Genomic DNA, 17,375 nt, shown 5'->3' on the forward strand with positions numbered 1-17,375 from the left:
ATCATGGCTTGATGATGCCCAAATTTCAAGAGTTGTGCGGGGTATCAATTTTTTTCCTTCGTCCGTCGAGCAAGTGAAGGTGGAATCGCTTGAGATCTCGGTTGTGACTTAACCGTCAAGCCAGGCACTAGACTTCGAGGATATTTGTGATGTGGATGATGCAGTCTCCAAAGTAATATGCGACTTCCACACCACTTTGGTTGGTGCTAACCCTGGATCTAGCAAGACGACTATGGGTCCCTTAAAGGAAAAGGCCAATAGGAATAAGAGAAAGAGAGGGGGCGCTAGCCCTAGACCAATCACCTTGAAGGAAAAACCAAACAATTCTAGAAGCTATAAGAGCGACGCTATAGTTAAGGCATCCGTGTTTGCTTGATGGATAGTTCTTGGATGTGCTCATGTTTGTTGCCTTGTCCAATGCGTTTTGCTCGTGTTGCCTTCACTCTATGGTGCACTTTGGTGTTGTCCAGGCTTTCCTATCGACGAGTTGTAGAAGTATCGTGTTGCGACTTGCGAGGATCTGTTTTTCCATCTCAGTGGTCATGTGGTCTCTTGTCTTGGGAGTAGTCCGGTTATGTGTTGGGGTCGTGGATTGGGTGCGGCTTTTGCAACCATGGTTGTAATGTTTTTTGCCCATTTTTTCGTAAATTAACTAGGCAACTCTCTTTTTCTTAATTTAAAGGATGAGACAATTCTTCTGCCCCCGTTAAAACAAAACATTGCCAAGATATTGTGCTACGTTATATCTGAGATGATTCAGAAATGTGTGCCACTGATTCAGGGAAACGAAACGATAGTCACTTCAGAGAAGTTAGTTGGGCCTCCGCTTAGAGAATTCTTAACACTCATTTGCCAGCTGATTCAAAGCCCATCACATTACCAATAGTGCATACATTTTTCAACGGGGATTCAAACACTAGTAGCACTGTACTTACTTAGCGCGACAGATGGAAAGAAAAGTAAAATACACTAACATAGTGTACATCATCGACCTCGATCGAGAGACCGAACAGGAAAAAACTATCGGCGCACATCACTACAGCACTTACCAGATCGAGCACTAGAGCCTGCACGTACAGCTACCAATCGACTATATAGCAACAATTCATACACACACAGGTAGGTAGCTAGCTGCGCTTATTTTTGTTCTTGGCTCATAGTCAGATGTTCTGGACGGCCTTGGCCATGCCGTAGGCGGCGGAGGAGGCGAGCGCGCCGATGACGGCGGTCTGGATGGCGCTGAGGAAGGGGCGGTTCCCGGTGAAGCGGCCCTTGACGTAGCCGAAGAAGAGCAGCGCGCCGAGCGTGACGACGACGGAGGTGAGCATGGCGCGGTCCACCGACGGCACGAACATGTACGGGGAGAGCGGCACCAGCCCGCCGACGACGTACGCCAGCGCGATCGTCGCCGCGCTCGTCAGCGCGCGCCGCGGGTCCGGCTTCTCCAGTCCCAGCTCGAACCTGAGTCGAAAATCTCCGGCCATGAGTCACAGTGTTTAATTAGAAAAAAAATGAGTTAAGTGGGCTTTGCTGATTACTTCATCATGAACTCGAGCCAGGCCTTGGGGTTGTTGCGGAGGGAGTTGACGACGGGCCCGTACTCCTCGGGGCCCAGCCCGTACTCGGAGAGTAGGTCAGCGATCTCAGCGGCCTCTGCGCAAGGGGAATCGATTTCAGTCGTGAAGATCAGACAAGATGAAATGCATGTGATGCTCAAAAAAAGAAAGATGACATGCGTGTGTGGTCACGGAGGAGAAAGAGACAGAGGGTCTTACCAGTATCGGGAACGGTGTCGATCTCGTCCTGCTCGCGCTGCTGCTCGCGGTAGTAGTGGTCGGCGTCGCTCTTAGCGGCGAGGTACCTGACAAAAGCGCGAGTGCACTCTTAGCAGTCGGCTCTCACATGAACCAGCATCCACTTAGGCAAACTGAAAATGAATTCTGCTAAATAAGAAATCATGGGTTTAAGGTTTCTAGAAGTCAATTTTACCCAGATTTTGATCCCAAACACTGTAGTACAATACTAGTAGGAACTATTGTAAATCATGGGTTTAAGGTTCCTAGAAGTACAGTTTACATCAGCTGAAACAGTTTGCTTCGAGGAACTTTTTCCTTTGGTTGGAGAAAATTCATATACTATTTATCGCTGAAAATTTGCCAGCTCTAAATACATATGTGAGTGAAAATAATCTCAGTTCACAATCTGCATGTCAAATTTCTTTGACAGCTGGATGTGTGAGCAGTACTACTCCGTTCCGAAATACAGTAGTATAAGCTTTTTGTTCTATTGCATTAAATGTTCACTTCCCTAGTTAGTATAGCTGTTTACTACTCCACAAAGTGGTTGTCTGGAAAATATATTCCATCCAAATAGGAAAGTGAATAAGTAATGCAAGAAAGAAAAAAAGAGTGTACCAAGCTACTCCTGCACGATCGATGCTAATAGTCTCTGTTGAGTACTCCTAGTTTCTATACACCATTCGCATGCATCCACGATGTCTTTGTTTACTCAAGAAGAATCACAGCTGTAGTATTATAAGAGTTTATTATTTGCCAAGGACTTTATTCCATTCCATCCTTGGTATCAAGAACAGCAAGCTACTCTCGCTAATCTCCGCCTGAGAAAGATGAACTAGAACTGAAATCTACTGACATCTACATGCACCAACCCTTTGCGGAAACAGGAAATACAACAAATCTGGAACGAGCTAATTAAGCATCTAGGGCTGCTGATCAGTAATCTCAGGAGAAACAAATGCCATTAATTAAGGGAAACGTATGCCCAGAAAAAACCAAGAAGATTTTGTCCTCTCTCCTTACCCTCCGAGCCCCATGGAGATGGCGCCGGCGGCGACCTCGGCGAGCCCGGCGGTGAGCACGAGCGCGGAGGACGCGTTGGCGCCCGACAGGCCGGCGGCGAGGGCGAACGGCACGGTGAGGCCGTCGGAGACGCCGATGATGATGTCCCGGACCACCTCGCCGGAGGTGAAGTGCTTCTCCTTGTGGTCGTCCAGGAGCAGCCTCTGGTTCTCCTCGTCCTGCACAAGCTTCACCATCTTCTCTCGGCCGGCGTGAGAATCGGCGATCCGAGTGTACTTACTAGCTGGCGAGTAGCTCGTGGTGGTCTGTTGGGAGTTGTGTGTTTTTGGTGGAGGTTGAGGGGGGATTTATAGGGGTTAGAGGCCGGGTGAAATGTCCTGTTTGGACATGGAAAGCCACCATAATCTAGGGATTTGCTCCCGCAAAGTCTGTGTGAATGTATAATTAGTCTGTGTGATTCTGCTTGTACTCATGTTCGCAGTTTCACAGGAAGAAAACTAGTCTGCCTATACTGTGTAAGTTGTGTGTTTTTTGTTGTTTAGCACACACAACTTACATGCTTTTTGTGGTCCTTGGGACTCAAAATCTCGACCAGTAATTAATCCTTTTTTGACATCCATGTCAAAAAGGAAAACAAATTAATATAGGCTTTTAGTGCACACCCTCTCCAGATCTTAGCGTAAATACACATTTGTAAGTTTTATGTTTATAAAATACAAGTAGATATTGAGTTGAAACTTACACAGGTGATTATTTGGCAATGTTCAAGAAATCGTTAAGAAATCGTTAATCGTTAACATATCGGCCAACCCTAAAGTCGACATTAATCGCTTATCGGCCGATAAATCAATTTTATCGGTCGGCCATTTATCGGTATTTTTTTTGTAAATCCTATTTTTTGGCACTAAATTTCTATAATATGCTATGCAAAATACAATATTTGAGCATTGAAAAGAAGTATTACCTTCACCCCTTGCATTTGAAAGAGTAAAAATGGAAATTTTGAGCTAATGCATAATTCTACAAAACTATATAGGACGAAAATATCAACATCTAGATCAAATTTTAGCAAACTTTTCAGCGAAAATCGGACGAAATATCGGCTATCACCTTGAAAATCGCCGCAGTATATATCGGTGCCGGCGATAAATCAACCGATATGCCAAAATCTTATCAGTTACCATCCGATTCATGATTAATCGGCCGATAAATCGGTATCTCGGTCGATTTTTTTAACAATGTTATTTGGTAAATAATATTACCACCTGCTAAGTTTCCTGAAAATGAGAAAGTAAGAATTCTACTCCCTCCGTCCCAATTTAATTAACTTAGGGAGGGGAAAACGTTTTACAAAAGGTAAATTACAATTTCGTCCGAAATATTTCGAGATCTTTACAGCGCAATCATAAATCTGTCCGCTCAGATCCATCCAGCTTGGTACCCAGCAACTCCGCTAGCTGATCGATGGATCCGAGCTGCTGGGATCGATCGAGCGCTTCCTCCGCTCGCTAGCTGGGATTGATCCAGCATCTCCGCTCGCAGGGATCATCCAGCGCCTCCGTCACCCGCCTGCCCCCAGGCTCGCCAAGATTCCAGATCGCCACAGCGCCTGCGATCCCTCTAATATGGCCTGGGAAACTCTTCATTGATTCGAGCTCGTCAGCGATCCCAGCACGCCAGACCTCAGCCTCACGACGCTGCCGGAGAGGCACCTCCGCCACCTGCCTCTGCCTGCCGCGGATCACCCCGCCATGGGGAGGTGGTGGAGGACTGTCCGTCATGGGGAGGAAGAGGACTGGACGATGAGTGGGATAGGGCGTGGGATGCGTCGCGGGGCTGGATTGACCGCTTGACTCGGCAACGTAGGATCTCCCGCTCCGAAAACAAGAAAAGGCAGGGGGGATTTCGCAAAAAGACAGTCAAGTTAATTAAATCGGGACGGAGGGAGTACAATGTAACTTCCACAACTTATGCTAACGTTCCTACATTTCTGGGCAAGTTTTTAGTACGGGGTCTTGGTGTGACACAAGTTTGACGCAAGTTACATACATTACGAAGTTACCTCATCGAATAACAAATTGGTTCATGGCAGATTTTTTGAGAACATGCATGACCGGATTTTAAAATTCGCTCCATATGTTTTAGCAACAAACACTGCAAGTGGGAGAGAGAACTTCGGACCCCGCGTCATCCTCCCAAGGGTAACAAGGATTTTCACCCCTCTCCCCCACCACTTGCCATGTGGTGGCCGATGAAGGCGGCGTCGAGGATCTTAGGGCATCTCCAACCGCGCGACCCAAACGGACGCGCTGGGCCGTCCGTTTTGGGCCGTTTGCGTGGCCGAACGGACACCCGGACAGCGGCCCGCGTCCGCGTGTCCGTTTGGGTCGCACGCTGCGCCCAACGTGCGGACGCGAGCGCATTGGTAATAAAATAAAACAGAAATGAAAATAAAAAAGGAAAAGAACAAAACATAAATTTAAACTAGTTGGTCATTAAACTTAGCCCTATTTTGGGCAAATTTTACACAAAAGAAAGCCATATATGGCTTTAAACTAAAAAAGCAAACCCTAGCCGGGGTTTGCGAGCTCGCGGTGGCCGCCGGCAGTACTACCCCAGTAGTACTCGTCATCGTCGGCGTCGATGACGACGACGCCGCCCGGCGGCGACGCGCTGTTCCGGCTCGACACGCCGGAGGGCACCGAGGACTCCGGCCAGGGGTCCCACTGCGCCCTTTCCCAGGCGGAGTGCGCGTTCGGCGGGCTCGCCGGCCTGCGCAGCCGTGCCCTCCGCGCGGACTCCTGTCGGAGCTGCTCCTCCGCCTGCGTGGCCAGGCGCTCCTCCTCCGCCAGGCGCGCGGCCCGGCGCTCCTCCTCCCGGAGCGCCGCCTGACGCGTAGCGGCCTCCTCCTGACGGCGCGCCGAGCTGGAGGAAGGCCCACGCGTCCGCCTCGGGCGTCCTCTCGGGCCTTCCCGGCCGCCTCCTCCAGCGCGGAGGTGCGCGGCGTCTCGGCGAGGAGCGGCCATTTGGCCAGCTCGTCGAGGTCTCGTTGCTCGCGGGACGCCGCGAGCGCCGCCCTGCGGCCTCCGGGTCGTTCTCCTCCTCCTGGGGCTGCGGCTGCGGCTGCGGCTGGGGCTGGGGCTGGGGCGCGGGCTCGCCGATTTAGAGGCCGCCGGGGCGGCGGCCAGCCCGCCTAGCAGCTGTGCCTGGCTGCGTGCGAGGCCGCACCGTCGCGGATGTGAAGCACGTGCGCCGCCGCGCATCGTGCTCCACCTCGAACCACAAGTCCCAGTTGGGACTTGCGTCGCCGTACGCGGGGTCCTGCCGGAGGTCCGCCGGCAGCTGAGCGCGGCGCCTCGGATCTCGGCGAAGCGGGCGCGGCTCGGCGCGGGATGGGCGGCACCGGAACCCGATCCGGGCTCGAGGTGCCGGCCGTGGGGAGGTGCACGTCCCCACGGCATTGGGACGCCGGCGTCCCGGAACATCTGCGCCACCGCTACGGTGAGCGTAGATCCGGTCGCGTCCGGGCGTCGCCGGCGGCCCCATGGCGAACGGCGCCGGCGCGGCCGGCCGGCTGCTGCCGGCCTCGTGGTCGTTGGCGGATGGCGAGAACTCGCGCTTCGGGGCCATGGCGGCGCGGAAGCTTCGAGCTCGCGCGTGCGGCCGGAGTGGAAAGTGGGGGCTCGGATAGGGACGGTCCACTTCCCCGATCCACATTTAATAGGAGCCGGGGCACCGACGAGTGGGCCAGCCACGCGGACAGGGCGGACACGCGAGGACGCCGCGTGCCATCCGCGGCCACGCAAACCCGGCCCAGATTTGGGCCGGGTTTGCGTCGTTCCGGACGCCGCGGCCGTCCGCTTTTGCGGTGCGTCCCCGCGTTGGGCCGGGTTTTTGTCCGGCTGGACCCATCCGGACGCGCGGGCGCGGGATGGGTCGCCCCGTTGGAGATGCCCTTATTGCTTTAGCTCACACCGAGGACTATGGACTCCAGGGCGATAGCCTTGGATGGATAGGCGTAGTCGACCCACAGCTGATGATGGCCGATTGGAAAGATTTTTATACAAGAATACTTGATCATCTTTGATTGTCCAAAAATTCAGATTTTTTTTACTTCATATGATTTTTTTTTGGGCGCATATAGGGTGCCCATCCAAACAAATTTACTACATATGGACAAAGTAGCTAGGTCTCAATTGGTTGGCGATTTACACAAAAATAACCCAAAAGTGGAAGAAAAGCACAGACTGACCCTCCGGCGAAACTATTTCACCAATCTAACCCTTTTGTGTGGCGCCCCTCCCACGGGCGCCACACATGCCCATGTGGCTCCCCTCCTGCCGGCGCCACACACCCAGCCGACGTGGCGCCATCGACGCCGAGCTGGTGCGCCCATCCGACGTGGCGGCATGTGTGGCGCCCCTCCCAACGGCGCCACACATGCACTTGTAATCCCCCAAAACATACCGTAAGACAAATCCTCGCGGGACTTAGCCGTTTTGCGAGGCTCGATGTGTGGCGCCGATGCCACGGGCGCCACACTAGCATGTGTGGCGCCGATGCCACGGGCGCCACCATCCACTTAAGTGTGGCGCCCGCGCCCGCGCCCAGCCCGACCCTCTCTTTCTTCTTTCTCTTCTCTCTGCTTCTCCCCCAACCGCCGCCGCCGCCCGCCTCCCCCTTCGGCCCCCCACCAAATCGACCAAGGAATCGTCGGATCCGGCCGGCCAAGTCCTTCCTCCTCCATTCCTCAAGGTATTCCCCTTCGATTCCCTCTGATTCGTCCACTATTGTTGGTGGATTTGGTAGATTTGGGTATGAACCCTAGACATGGAAATTGATGTTGGTGGATTTAGATATGAACCATTGATATGTTAGTGCAAGATTTGGATATGTTGGTGGATTTGGATATGAACCCTAGATTTGGTGGAACCCTAGATATGAAATTTTACATGTATGTGTTGAAATGGCTATGAACCCTAGATTTGGCTATGTAGATATAAAATGGCTATGTAAGTGTTGAATGTGTATGTGTAGGAACCCTAGATATGTTAGTGGATTTGGATATGAACCCTAGATTTGGATATGTTGGTGGATTTGGATATGAACCCTAGATTTGGCTATGTAGATATAAAATGGCTATGTATGTGTGTCTTCAAATGTCTACTATTTGTGATGGAATAACTCATATTTGAACCAAATATTAGTTGGAACCCTAGATATGAATGTATGTGTGTATGTATGGAACTCTCATGTATTTGGATGTGAACTCTCATGTATGTGTTGCTCATTTTTGTTAGTGGAATGACTCATAATATGGTTGTGTAAACATGTAGGATGGTGTGGCTTCTGGATGAAGAGTACGACAGGGAGCACCGGGCTGTTCATATGACGGAGAGGGGAACGGATCTTCACCCTTTGAAGATTCGTTACCATGGCACACCGGATATACCTTATGACGAGAGGTACACGGAGTTCATCCGGCCTACCGGTCTTATGCCGTTCATATCCCTTGTAAGCCGTGGGGGCCACACATGAACCCCTCGGCACTCACCGCCCTTGTCGACCGGTGGAGGCCGGAGACTCACACCTTCCACTTGAGGGCCGGCGAGATGGCCCCTACTCTGCGGGATGTTTCCATGATCCTTGCACTACCTATTCGAGAGGCGAGCCACCGTGTATGAACACAGCTTCGATGGGTGGCGCCGGCGGATGGTGGGGCTTATTGGCAGGGCTCCTCCGCCGCCGTGAAAATCCAAAGGAGAGAGTTCCCGCCGGCGCGTCTTTCACTTGGATCAGAACTAACTTTGCGGAATGCCCCATAGAGGCCGACGAGGACACTCGGAGGACGTACGCCCGCGTGTACTTATGGTACATGATTTCCGAGGACTCTCTTTCCGACGGTGGGGGTAAGCTGGCCCATTGGTGTTGGCTGAAGGCGCTTACGGTGTTGGACGACCGGTGGAGTTGGGGAACAGCGGCACTTGCCTACCTCTACCGGCGAGGTGATGATTTGTTCTATGTACTATTTTCCTATAGTAGTGCGCTACACAAAGTAGTAACCAAATATCTTATGTACGCAGTTGGACGAAGCTTGTCGCAGGACTGGGAGCAAGACTGGGAGCGGCGGTATTGGTGGATGCATGCTCCTACTTTCCGTATGGAGCTGGGACCGCCTATCAGTTGGGCGTCCCAGGGTACTCAACGAGACGCCATGGCCTCATTTCCCTCACTTTCCTGATCGGGAGCCCACTTGGGCATACCTTTGGGACAATGTCTCGGAGATGACGAGCGATCCAATGGTCATGTACAGGCAGTACACTGCGGAGTTGGACACTCTTACCGCTGAGCAGGTAACCGATCACTGCGGAGTTGCAATCCTAGTTTTGATTGATTCTACTGGCATCTACTAAATAATTGTATGCTGCAGGTGGAATGGGAGCCATATGGTAGCTACTACCGTATTGGCGCGGCGATGACTGACCTAAACCCCAAGTGCACGGAGGAGGCGCGGTTCTGGCGTATGCGCTGCCCACTCATATGCATGTGGCTTGTTGAACACCACCAGCCGCAAAGAGTGATGAGACAGCTTGGGCTGTATCGGAGTGCCCACCAATGTGGCAAGACACGGACAAGGCGCTTCACGAGTAAACTTCGGAATCATGCGATGGAAGATTCTTGATAGAAGAGGTACAAACTAACTTGTTGATTCTTGCAGGCTTGATAGGCAGCGGCAGAGGAAGATCACAAATTGGCCGGTCCATCATAGCGGCCACATCACAGCGTTCCAACACCGCTTGGAAGCGGCACGAATGCCGGCCCCGAGCGGATTGTGCCTCACGACTTCACCGCTTTCAACAACTACCTCGAGTGGTTCCATCGTAACACGCGTATCGAGTTAGTGAAGCGCGCGTATCGTGAAGAGATCTTGGACGACCCCATCCAGTTCGATGAGGTTGGGCAAAGCCAAGCACGACACTTTTGCTCGCAGAGGAGATCGACTTCTATTGCTTCCGAGCTGAACTTCGTGGTAATGGATTCTCTCACTAACTAGTACATCATCTAGATTGCCATGTGCTCGCTTAAATTGTGTATGCTATGTTTGTCACAGCGGGAGGAGATCCAGAAAACAGCCGAGGAGTGCGAGGTTGTGTGGGAGCAGAGCCACACAGATGAAAAGCCTGTCGGACCGTTGCGGAATTTCGTTAAGGTATGATCACCAACTTTGAATGTACGCAATTATGTTCTGGTGGCTTTGTAACCGTGAGTTCCATGACGCGAACACCGCACGAAAGATGCGGCGGTTAGCGAACTTGCTAGGTTGCCGCGAAGGCGAAATCCCTACATCCTCCTCTTCGAAGAACATGTATGGACTATTTTGTTGCTCGTGAAACATGTTCTTACTAATTTCAACTTTTGTAATCTCATGTGTTCATGTTTGTGCAGATTCCTCCCGAGGACGACCTAATTCTCGAGTCAAGGCGTACTTCCGAAGCGTACCTCCAAGCAACGGTCAGCTTACCGCTTGAAGCCAAGGGCAAGGCTCCAAACCGGTACACTCCGGAAGATTATGTCAACCGAGGAAAGAAGGTTGTCACCGAGGAGGATGACGGGCCGCCGCGGAGATCAGCTATGTCGAGGATGAGGAACGACGAGCCGTTCTCTTCGCAGGAGGAGGAGGAGGAGGAGGAGGAGGAGGAGGAGGAGGAGGAGGAGGAGGAAGACAGGCAGGAGCAGCGAGCAGGAGCAGCAGCAGGAGCAGCCAAGGCGAGCGGACGAAGAGGATGGCCGTCCTGGAAGCAGCCCGTGAGGACGACACGTCGAGGACGACACTAGGATGTGCTCCGTGTTGTTGTGAACTATATCTTCATAAGTATCGATTTGTGAACCCTATGTCATTTCGAACCATGGTCCGTAATGCTACTTGTTGTTTGAATCTACGTGCTACAATGTGACCTATGAAGTGTTATATGTGTATGTCATGAAATTGCTACTTGTTGTGTCCAATGTTGTACTCGTAATCTGTTGGAGTTTGGTAGGATTTTTCATGTTTTCAACACAAGTCCATGTGTGGCGCCCTTCCCACCGGCGCCACAAGTGCTAGTGTGGCGCCCGTGGCATCGGCGCCACACATGCCAACTTATATGAACTATTAGGACCAAAACATCCGGGGGCTCGGACGATAAGTCCTTAGCCGCTTCGCGAGCCTCTATGTGTGGCGCCCGTGGCATCGGCGCCACACATGCTAGTGTGGCGCCCGTGGCATCGGCGCCACACATCGAGCCTCGCAAAACGGCTAAGTCCCGCAGGATTTGTCTTACGAGTATGTTTTGGGGGATTACAAGTGCATGTGTGGCGCCGTTGGGAGGGCGCCACACATGCTGCCACGCTCGGATGGGCGCACCGGCTCGGCGTCGATCGCGCCACGTCGGGCCGGGTGTGTGGCGCCGGCGAGAGGGGAGCCACATGGGCATGTGTGGCGCCCGTGGGAGGGGCGCCACACAAAAGGGTTAGATTGGTGAAATAGTTTCGCCGGAGGGTTAGTCTGTGCTTTTCTTCCACTTTTGGGTTATTTTTGTGTAAATCGCCCAATTGGTTGGCATGCTGTGTAGAAGTTTTTCACTCCTTACTACTACGTACGATCAGAGCGTGCCTGCCACACGTACTCTAGACAAGAAACACTGATTATAGTTGCAACCTGGAAAATATCGGTGCTAGCAGGCTAGCAGCGGGACGGATTTGCTAGCTACTCCTAGTATATATATATAAAGATGAGCACGACATGTACCACATTGGCCTAACTTTTGGGTCTAAATGTAGCCCATGTTGACATGGTGATCCCATCTACTCTACTGACAAAGGAGCAATCACAGTAACACGACAGCGGTAGAGCTAACCAAAAGTGCTTAGCTTCACGAGCGATCAAATTAACGGAGGAGAAACACAGAGATCAGAACGGGCAACAAGACAAAAGTGTTTCAGAAGTTAACGCATGCGTCCAGGCGGCATCCAGCACCCACATGTGCGTCCAAGAGGATGGGGGATAGAGGGCCGCCGATCGCGATCGTCGCCGGAAGCCGGACGCGTGGTTGCCGCCGTGACACGCAGGCGGGCGTCGTGTGCCCGGCACGAGCCGCGCGACGACGAAAGGTGGCCCGGAAAAGCATGGCGGGTCGCTACCTGCCGCCGCCGCCGCCACACGCGCCACGCGCGGCGAGCGACGAGCGGCGCGCTCTGGTTAGCTGCCCGCCTGTTCCCCCACGCCAACTTGCCTAGCTTTCGGCTGAGAAAATTCTGATGAGATTTGGAGCCTCCGTTTCGTCGACTTGACGATGTTAGAGCATGTCTAACAGGCCCCGTATAACGGAAAACTCTAGAAAAAGGCCGACCTTCGCGAAGGGAAGGCAACTCACTCCGCACGTGACAAGTGGCGCGTACGTGCGTGCCGTAAAATCTCCGGAAGTGGTCTCTCCGCTGCCATGCGCGTGTGGCGAAAGCGAGGTGGAGATGGGGAGAGAGAAGAGCGAGTTGTGTCGGTTTTTCCCTTTTTTTTGTAGATTCGTTTTTTCAAAATGAAATATCTTGAGAACCGTAAGTCCAAATTGTGAACCGTTTTCACTTTTGAGATCCTCGCGTCGAGATCTTCGAAACTAGATCTCATGTTGATAGGTTTGGAGATACTTTTTTTTCGTACTTCCAATAGTAGTATGATTGTCATCGCTGCGTGTGTACTCTAATCGTACTCGTGTTTCAATCTGAAAGTACTTGTTTTTAGTGTGTTTGGTGCAGCTTTTTCCTTTACTCGCTAATCGTACTCGCCGTGTGCGGGATCTGTACTCGTATTTACGCGCGACTGTACTCGGCTCGTGTGTGCACTGTACGTCTCTACATGTACTTGCTCGTGTTCACGACTGCACTCGCTCAGTATGCGCGTTTGTACCTGCTCGTCTGCGTGATCGTACTTGTACTCGCTCGTGTGTTCAACTCGTACTCGTGTGTTGTGCGTGGCTGTACTCGCCGTGTGCGCGACTCGTATCTCCTCGTGTGCGCGTAGACTGTCGGTACTTCCGCCGTGTGTGCAACTGTACTCGTCTATTATTCGCAACGGTACTCGTGTATTGTACATAACTGTACTCGTGTGTTGTAAGGTACTTATGTTGTATGTGTTGTGTATATGACTAAGCTGTACTCGTGACTAGCAATGGGAGGTACCTATACGTAGCTGCGTATCTGCTTGGCACATGGACTTGCTCGTGAGCTAGCTAGCAAATGAGATGCATGCGTGGGAGTTCACATGCACTCGCGATACAAGGCTGCTAGATAGTAGCTACAAGTGGAGGCAAAGCTAGCTAGTTTGCGTTGGATTTCTTTTTGCGTGCTGGTATCTCGCGCTGGAGTGTCTTGCATGCATACGTACAGGCGCGGGGAGTCCGTGCGTGAAGCGTACGCGCGGAGGCTGAGTCGCGTACGTGCGGAGTCACGCGGGAGGTACACGCGCGGGAGTCGTACTTCCACATCCCGTACGTCCGCGGAAATCGTGGCTTCGTTCGGTCCCTGAGAAGTTGACACGCGTCGGTCGTAGGTTAACTGTGCGGGACGAAGTTCCCTTCGTGGAGGTCGGCCTCCAGGTAGTCCTACCCACCGTATAACCCGCCCACCCCGTAAAATTCCGGCGACATACGGGGCAGGCGCGGTTTGGGCCGTCTAGCAGGCCCCGTATTTGGGCCGCCCCGTTTCGGCGGAATACGGGGCCCAGGAAATCGGCCCCGTCGCCCCGTAATAGTGGGCGCAGGTGCGAGTGAGGGCCCCTCACTCGCAACCCTAGCTCCGCCGTGCGCCGCCGCCTCCTCCTCCTGCTCCGGCGAGCAATTAGCCGCTCCTCCGCGCCGCATTCCACCCCCAAGTCAGGATGGACTCCCGCCGCCGCGAGCGCGCTCGCCGGCCGAGCGGATCGAGCGATCCCGCCGCCGGACACCGTAGAGGATGCGTGGTGGCTCAAGTGCAAGCTGTCCGCCGCCGGGAGCGGTCGCGCGGCTCTGCAAGTACGCCGGCGCGCTCGTACGTGCCGGAGCCGCTCCGGGAGTACGCCGCGGGTGGGCGGTGGTACAAGCGAGGACCCGCCGCTCAAGCCGATGAGCGGCGAAGCGTTCGAGAAATGGCGCGCGCAGGGGCAGCGCGACCGCGCGGCGTTGGCGGCATGGAGGGCCACCATCGGCAGCACCAGCGGCGGAGGAAGCGGAGGCGGCGAGGAGGAAGACGCGGCGGCGGAAGAGGAGGCGGCCTACCGCCGTGCGGTGGCCGAATCCGAGGCGGAGGCCGCCGAGAAAGCTCGGGCGGAGGCAGACGAGCAGGCGGCGGCCATCGCCGCCATCCATGAGTTCGAGGCGCGGGAGGCGCGGGAGGCGCAGGAGGAGGCGGCGAGGATCACCTTCATCCCCTACGTCATCCTTGACGACTAGACGTAGGTTGATGCTTAGTTAGATGTAGTATGATCCGTAGTATGATCAATATGTATGTATGATCCCTAGTATGATCAATGAAGATGAACTTCCCGGGGTTTTTATTTTTGAAAATACGGGGCGAAATACGGGGTCTGCTAGACGGAATGGCTCGAAATGGAGCAGTTTTTTGATACGGGGCGAAATAAGAGACTTATACGGGGCAGCGAAATACGGGGCCTGTTAGACATGCTCTTACTACTGTACTAAGTTTGAGTGTCCTCAGTACTGATGCAGTAACAATGCCTGAAGAAAACCAAAATACAATGCACCAGGACAGAGCTCCCAACAAAACTCCAAATCGACCTTGTTGTCTCCTACTTCCCCTCGGCTGAGAGATGGCCTGAATTGAACCGTCTCATAGTTTCGCTTTTTTGCCGCTTATACTTTAATCCTGTTTGTTTTAACGCATGGATGCACTCTAGCCAAGTGTCTTTTGGAAGGACTGGAACGGCACATCTCTTGGTGAGAGCTGTGGGTTTTCAACTTTAAGTCCCTGCCAAGGACCAACACAACTTCATTTATGCATGTATTGGTGCCTTGCTTGGAAAGATACTGTCTTTGTCCTTACTAATTCCGTTCTTACAAAAAAAAAATCGTGAAATTCCCTCTGATGTAGTATAAATATTTTAAAAGTAATCAAAATAACAAATAAGTACTTGAACCACCTAGCGATCTAATAAACAAAGAATAAATACACTAGCGGGCCAAAGGCCTAATAAACAAAGAATGCAATCCTTCGAGGCCATGGTCCGCCATACCTCCAAGGCCAAGGACACCGGAGACGCAACGGACCGGTGGCGTCTCCGGCGAGGGGAACGGAGCATTAGATGGGTTTCCTGGCCACCTCTTGATCAGCTCTCCTCTTGATCAGCTCTCCTAGGGTCCTCACATACCAGTTCAGTATCGTGTATCGGGTTAGGTCAGGAGGCGATTGGGAAGCGGCGATAGTCAATCCTATCTAGGGATCCGCCCCTCACCGGCGGAGGGCGCGAGGACATGATTAAATCTTAGTTTGGATACTTCTATGTTCCAGATGTTCTATTATGGTCTATGGAGGTGTCCTGCTACTTCCCATCAGCATAAATCTCATGTATGTTCTTACTCATCTTGTTAATCATGCAGAAGTGCACCATCGATGACAATGAACTGAGTAATATATAGATTGCTACGTTGTTATTTTAAGTGTATCTGTTTTTCCATCTCGTATTCTTTCATCGGTGTTCCTTTTATCTTTCTTTGAAATACCCATAGAGGTAAGAAACAGATTAGATTTTCACAGAACCTGCTTTTTTTGGCAAAGTGATCAGATGAAAAAAATCGGTTAATGAAATGGAACATTATTTTCCCTCCGAAATATCACGGAGGCTTGGCTACAGACGTCCTAGGTATTAAAAAATAGGTGCATACTTAGCAAATGGATTTTTAATCTACTAAATGAAAATGGTGTGTGCCAGGAGCTGTTACACAATACATACTTAGGATCAAAAACTCTATATGAGATTCAAGCAAAACCCACAGATTCTCCTCTTTTGGAAAGGGATATTGCTGTGCAAAATGTGAATTCTTTAAATGAGGGACTTTTATCATAGATTATGGAAAGATTACTCAGTTTTGGGAAGATACGTGGCTTGGCCGAACTCCCGTATCAACTCAATATAGTGCGGCAAAAGAATACTAGTATTGCTGATGTGCTTGCACGAACACCGCTGAAAATTAGTTTTAGGCGCTCGTTAAATGAGGATAAATGGGTGGCATGGGTTAATTTAGTTGTTGCTCTTAATGGCAGTGCACATATATGTAATTTGTTTGGAATTTAACAGCCTCGAAGAAATTCACGGTAAAATCCTTATATGCAGACTTTTTGAATGGACATACGTTATTTTTGGAAAAACATTTGTGAAATATCAAGGTATCATTAAAAATTAGGATTTTATGTGAACTCTTAATAAAAAAAAGTGCGTCTTACCGAAGATAACCTTGCAAAAAAGAAAATGTACAGGTTGTAAAAAGTGTGCTTTTGTGATTCGGAGGAGTCAGTTGAGCTTTTTTTTTTATTAGATGTCCTTTTGCAAAACTAATATGGATGGTAATGCACTTCACTTTTAACATATACCTCCGCTAGCCAATATAAAAAAATATGTTTGGTAATTTACCGCTGCCAGCAAATGTCAAAAATAAGTTTGGTAATTGGTTGAATGACATAGGTAAGATAAGATAACTAAAGCTCAAATTCGCGTAGGAGTTTATGATCCTCTTTGGGAAATTTGAAATTTTCAAAATGATGTGATTTAAAAAAAATCTAGAAGTACTCAATTTCTGATGGTTATCAACAAGGCTTCATATTAGATTTACATGTTCTTTTTTCTACTCCAGTGGACCAGAGGGAGCATATATATATGTACTATGGATGCACACAAATGATGACCGTCATTCAGCATGGGTTGATACGGGAGTTCGGACCGAGTAAAAAAAGTCGTGGAAGCATGAATTGCGCTAAACCCACATTCATTGGACAAAGCATTAAAGAATAAAGAAGATGACTTATAGTATCCCAATAAACTTGCAGCAAGGTGTATGTGATAGGATAATTTGAATCGCATTCGCAAACTATTTCTAGCATGATTCCCAAAGCAGGCATTGTTGTAGCTGTGGCGGCAACCAACCCACTAGAGAGCTAAAAAAGAGTAGTTGAGTGAAAATTTCTCATGAACTACCGATCCGAAACGGGATCTTGCCAAACTCATAGGGTCTAATTACGCGACTAATAACCTTTACCCATTACAAACTTCTTAGGAAGGTGTAACAAAGCACACCTTCTAGTAAATATCAGCGACACGACTTACCATTGGTAAGCTTTAACTAACATGTGTTTTTGCACCACACGTTTCGTGTTCGTAAGATTATCTTAGTTTGTTATGATTGGGTTTTTCATTTGGTTTATATCACTACAAACGTGATAAATAAAGCTACAAAAAAATACAATATGAACACCAATACCCTACTAAAACTATTTATAGGCATAGTTCCTAAGAAATGTCGACGATGAGACTTGCCG

At 50.8% G+C, this 17,375-nt stretch overlaps 1 protein-coding gene across 1 annotated transcript; it reads right to left on the bottom strand.

The window, feature by feature from the left end:
* Positions 1-857: 857 nt before the first annotated feature.
* On the bottom strand, positions 858-3,126 carry LOC124652666 (vacuolar iron transporter 2). Its single transcript, XM_047191704.1, has 4 exons — positions 2,820-3,126; positions 1,776-1,861; positions 1,539-1,653; positions 858-1,461 (listed from the first exon to the last, which is right to left on the bottom strand). The coding sequence occupies exons 1-4, from the start codon at positions 3,053-3,055 to the stop codon at positions 1,161-1,163; spliced, it is 738 nt and encodes a 245-aa protein (XP_047047660.1). The 5' UTR covers positions 3,056-3,126; the 3' UTR covers positions 858-1,160.
* Positions 3,127-17,375: the final 14,249 nt, after the last annotated feature.

This window comes from Lolium rigidum, chromosome 5, assembly GCF_022539505.1.
Source record: "Lolium rigidum isolate FL_2022 chromosome 5, APGP_CSIRO_Lrig_0.1, whole genome shotgun sequence".
NCBI classification, from domain to species: domain Eukaryota; kingdom Viridiplantae; phylum Streptophyta; class Magnoliopsida; order Poales; family Poaceae; genus Lolium; species Lolium rigidum.

Bases quoted from the DNA above. Each gene is read 5' to 3' on its own strand.
- LOC124652666 (XM_047191704.1), bottom strand. From the start codon at position 3,055: ATGGTGAAGCTTGTGCAGGACGAGGAGAACCAGAGGCTGCTCCTGGAC. The intron at 1,862-2,819 runs GTAAGGAGAGAG...CGCTTTTGTCAG, and splicing joins ATCTCCATGGGGCTCGGAGG to GTACCTCGCCGCTAAGAGCG. The intron at 1,654-1,775 runs GTAAGACCCTCT...CCCCTTGCGCAG, and splicing joins CGACACCGTTCCCGATACTG to AGGCCGCTGAGATCGCTGAC.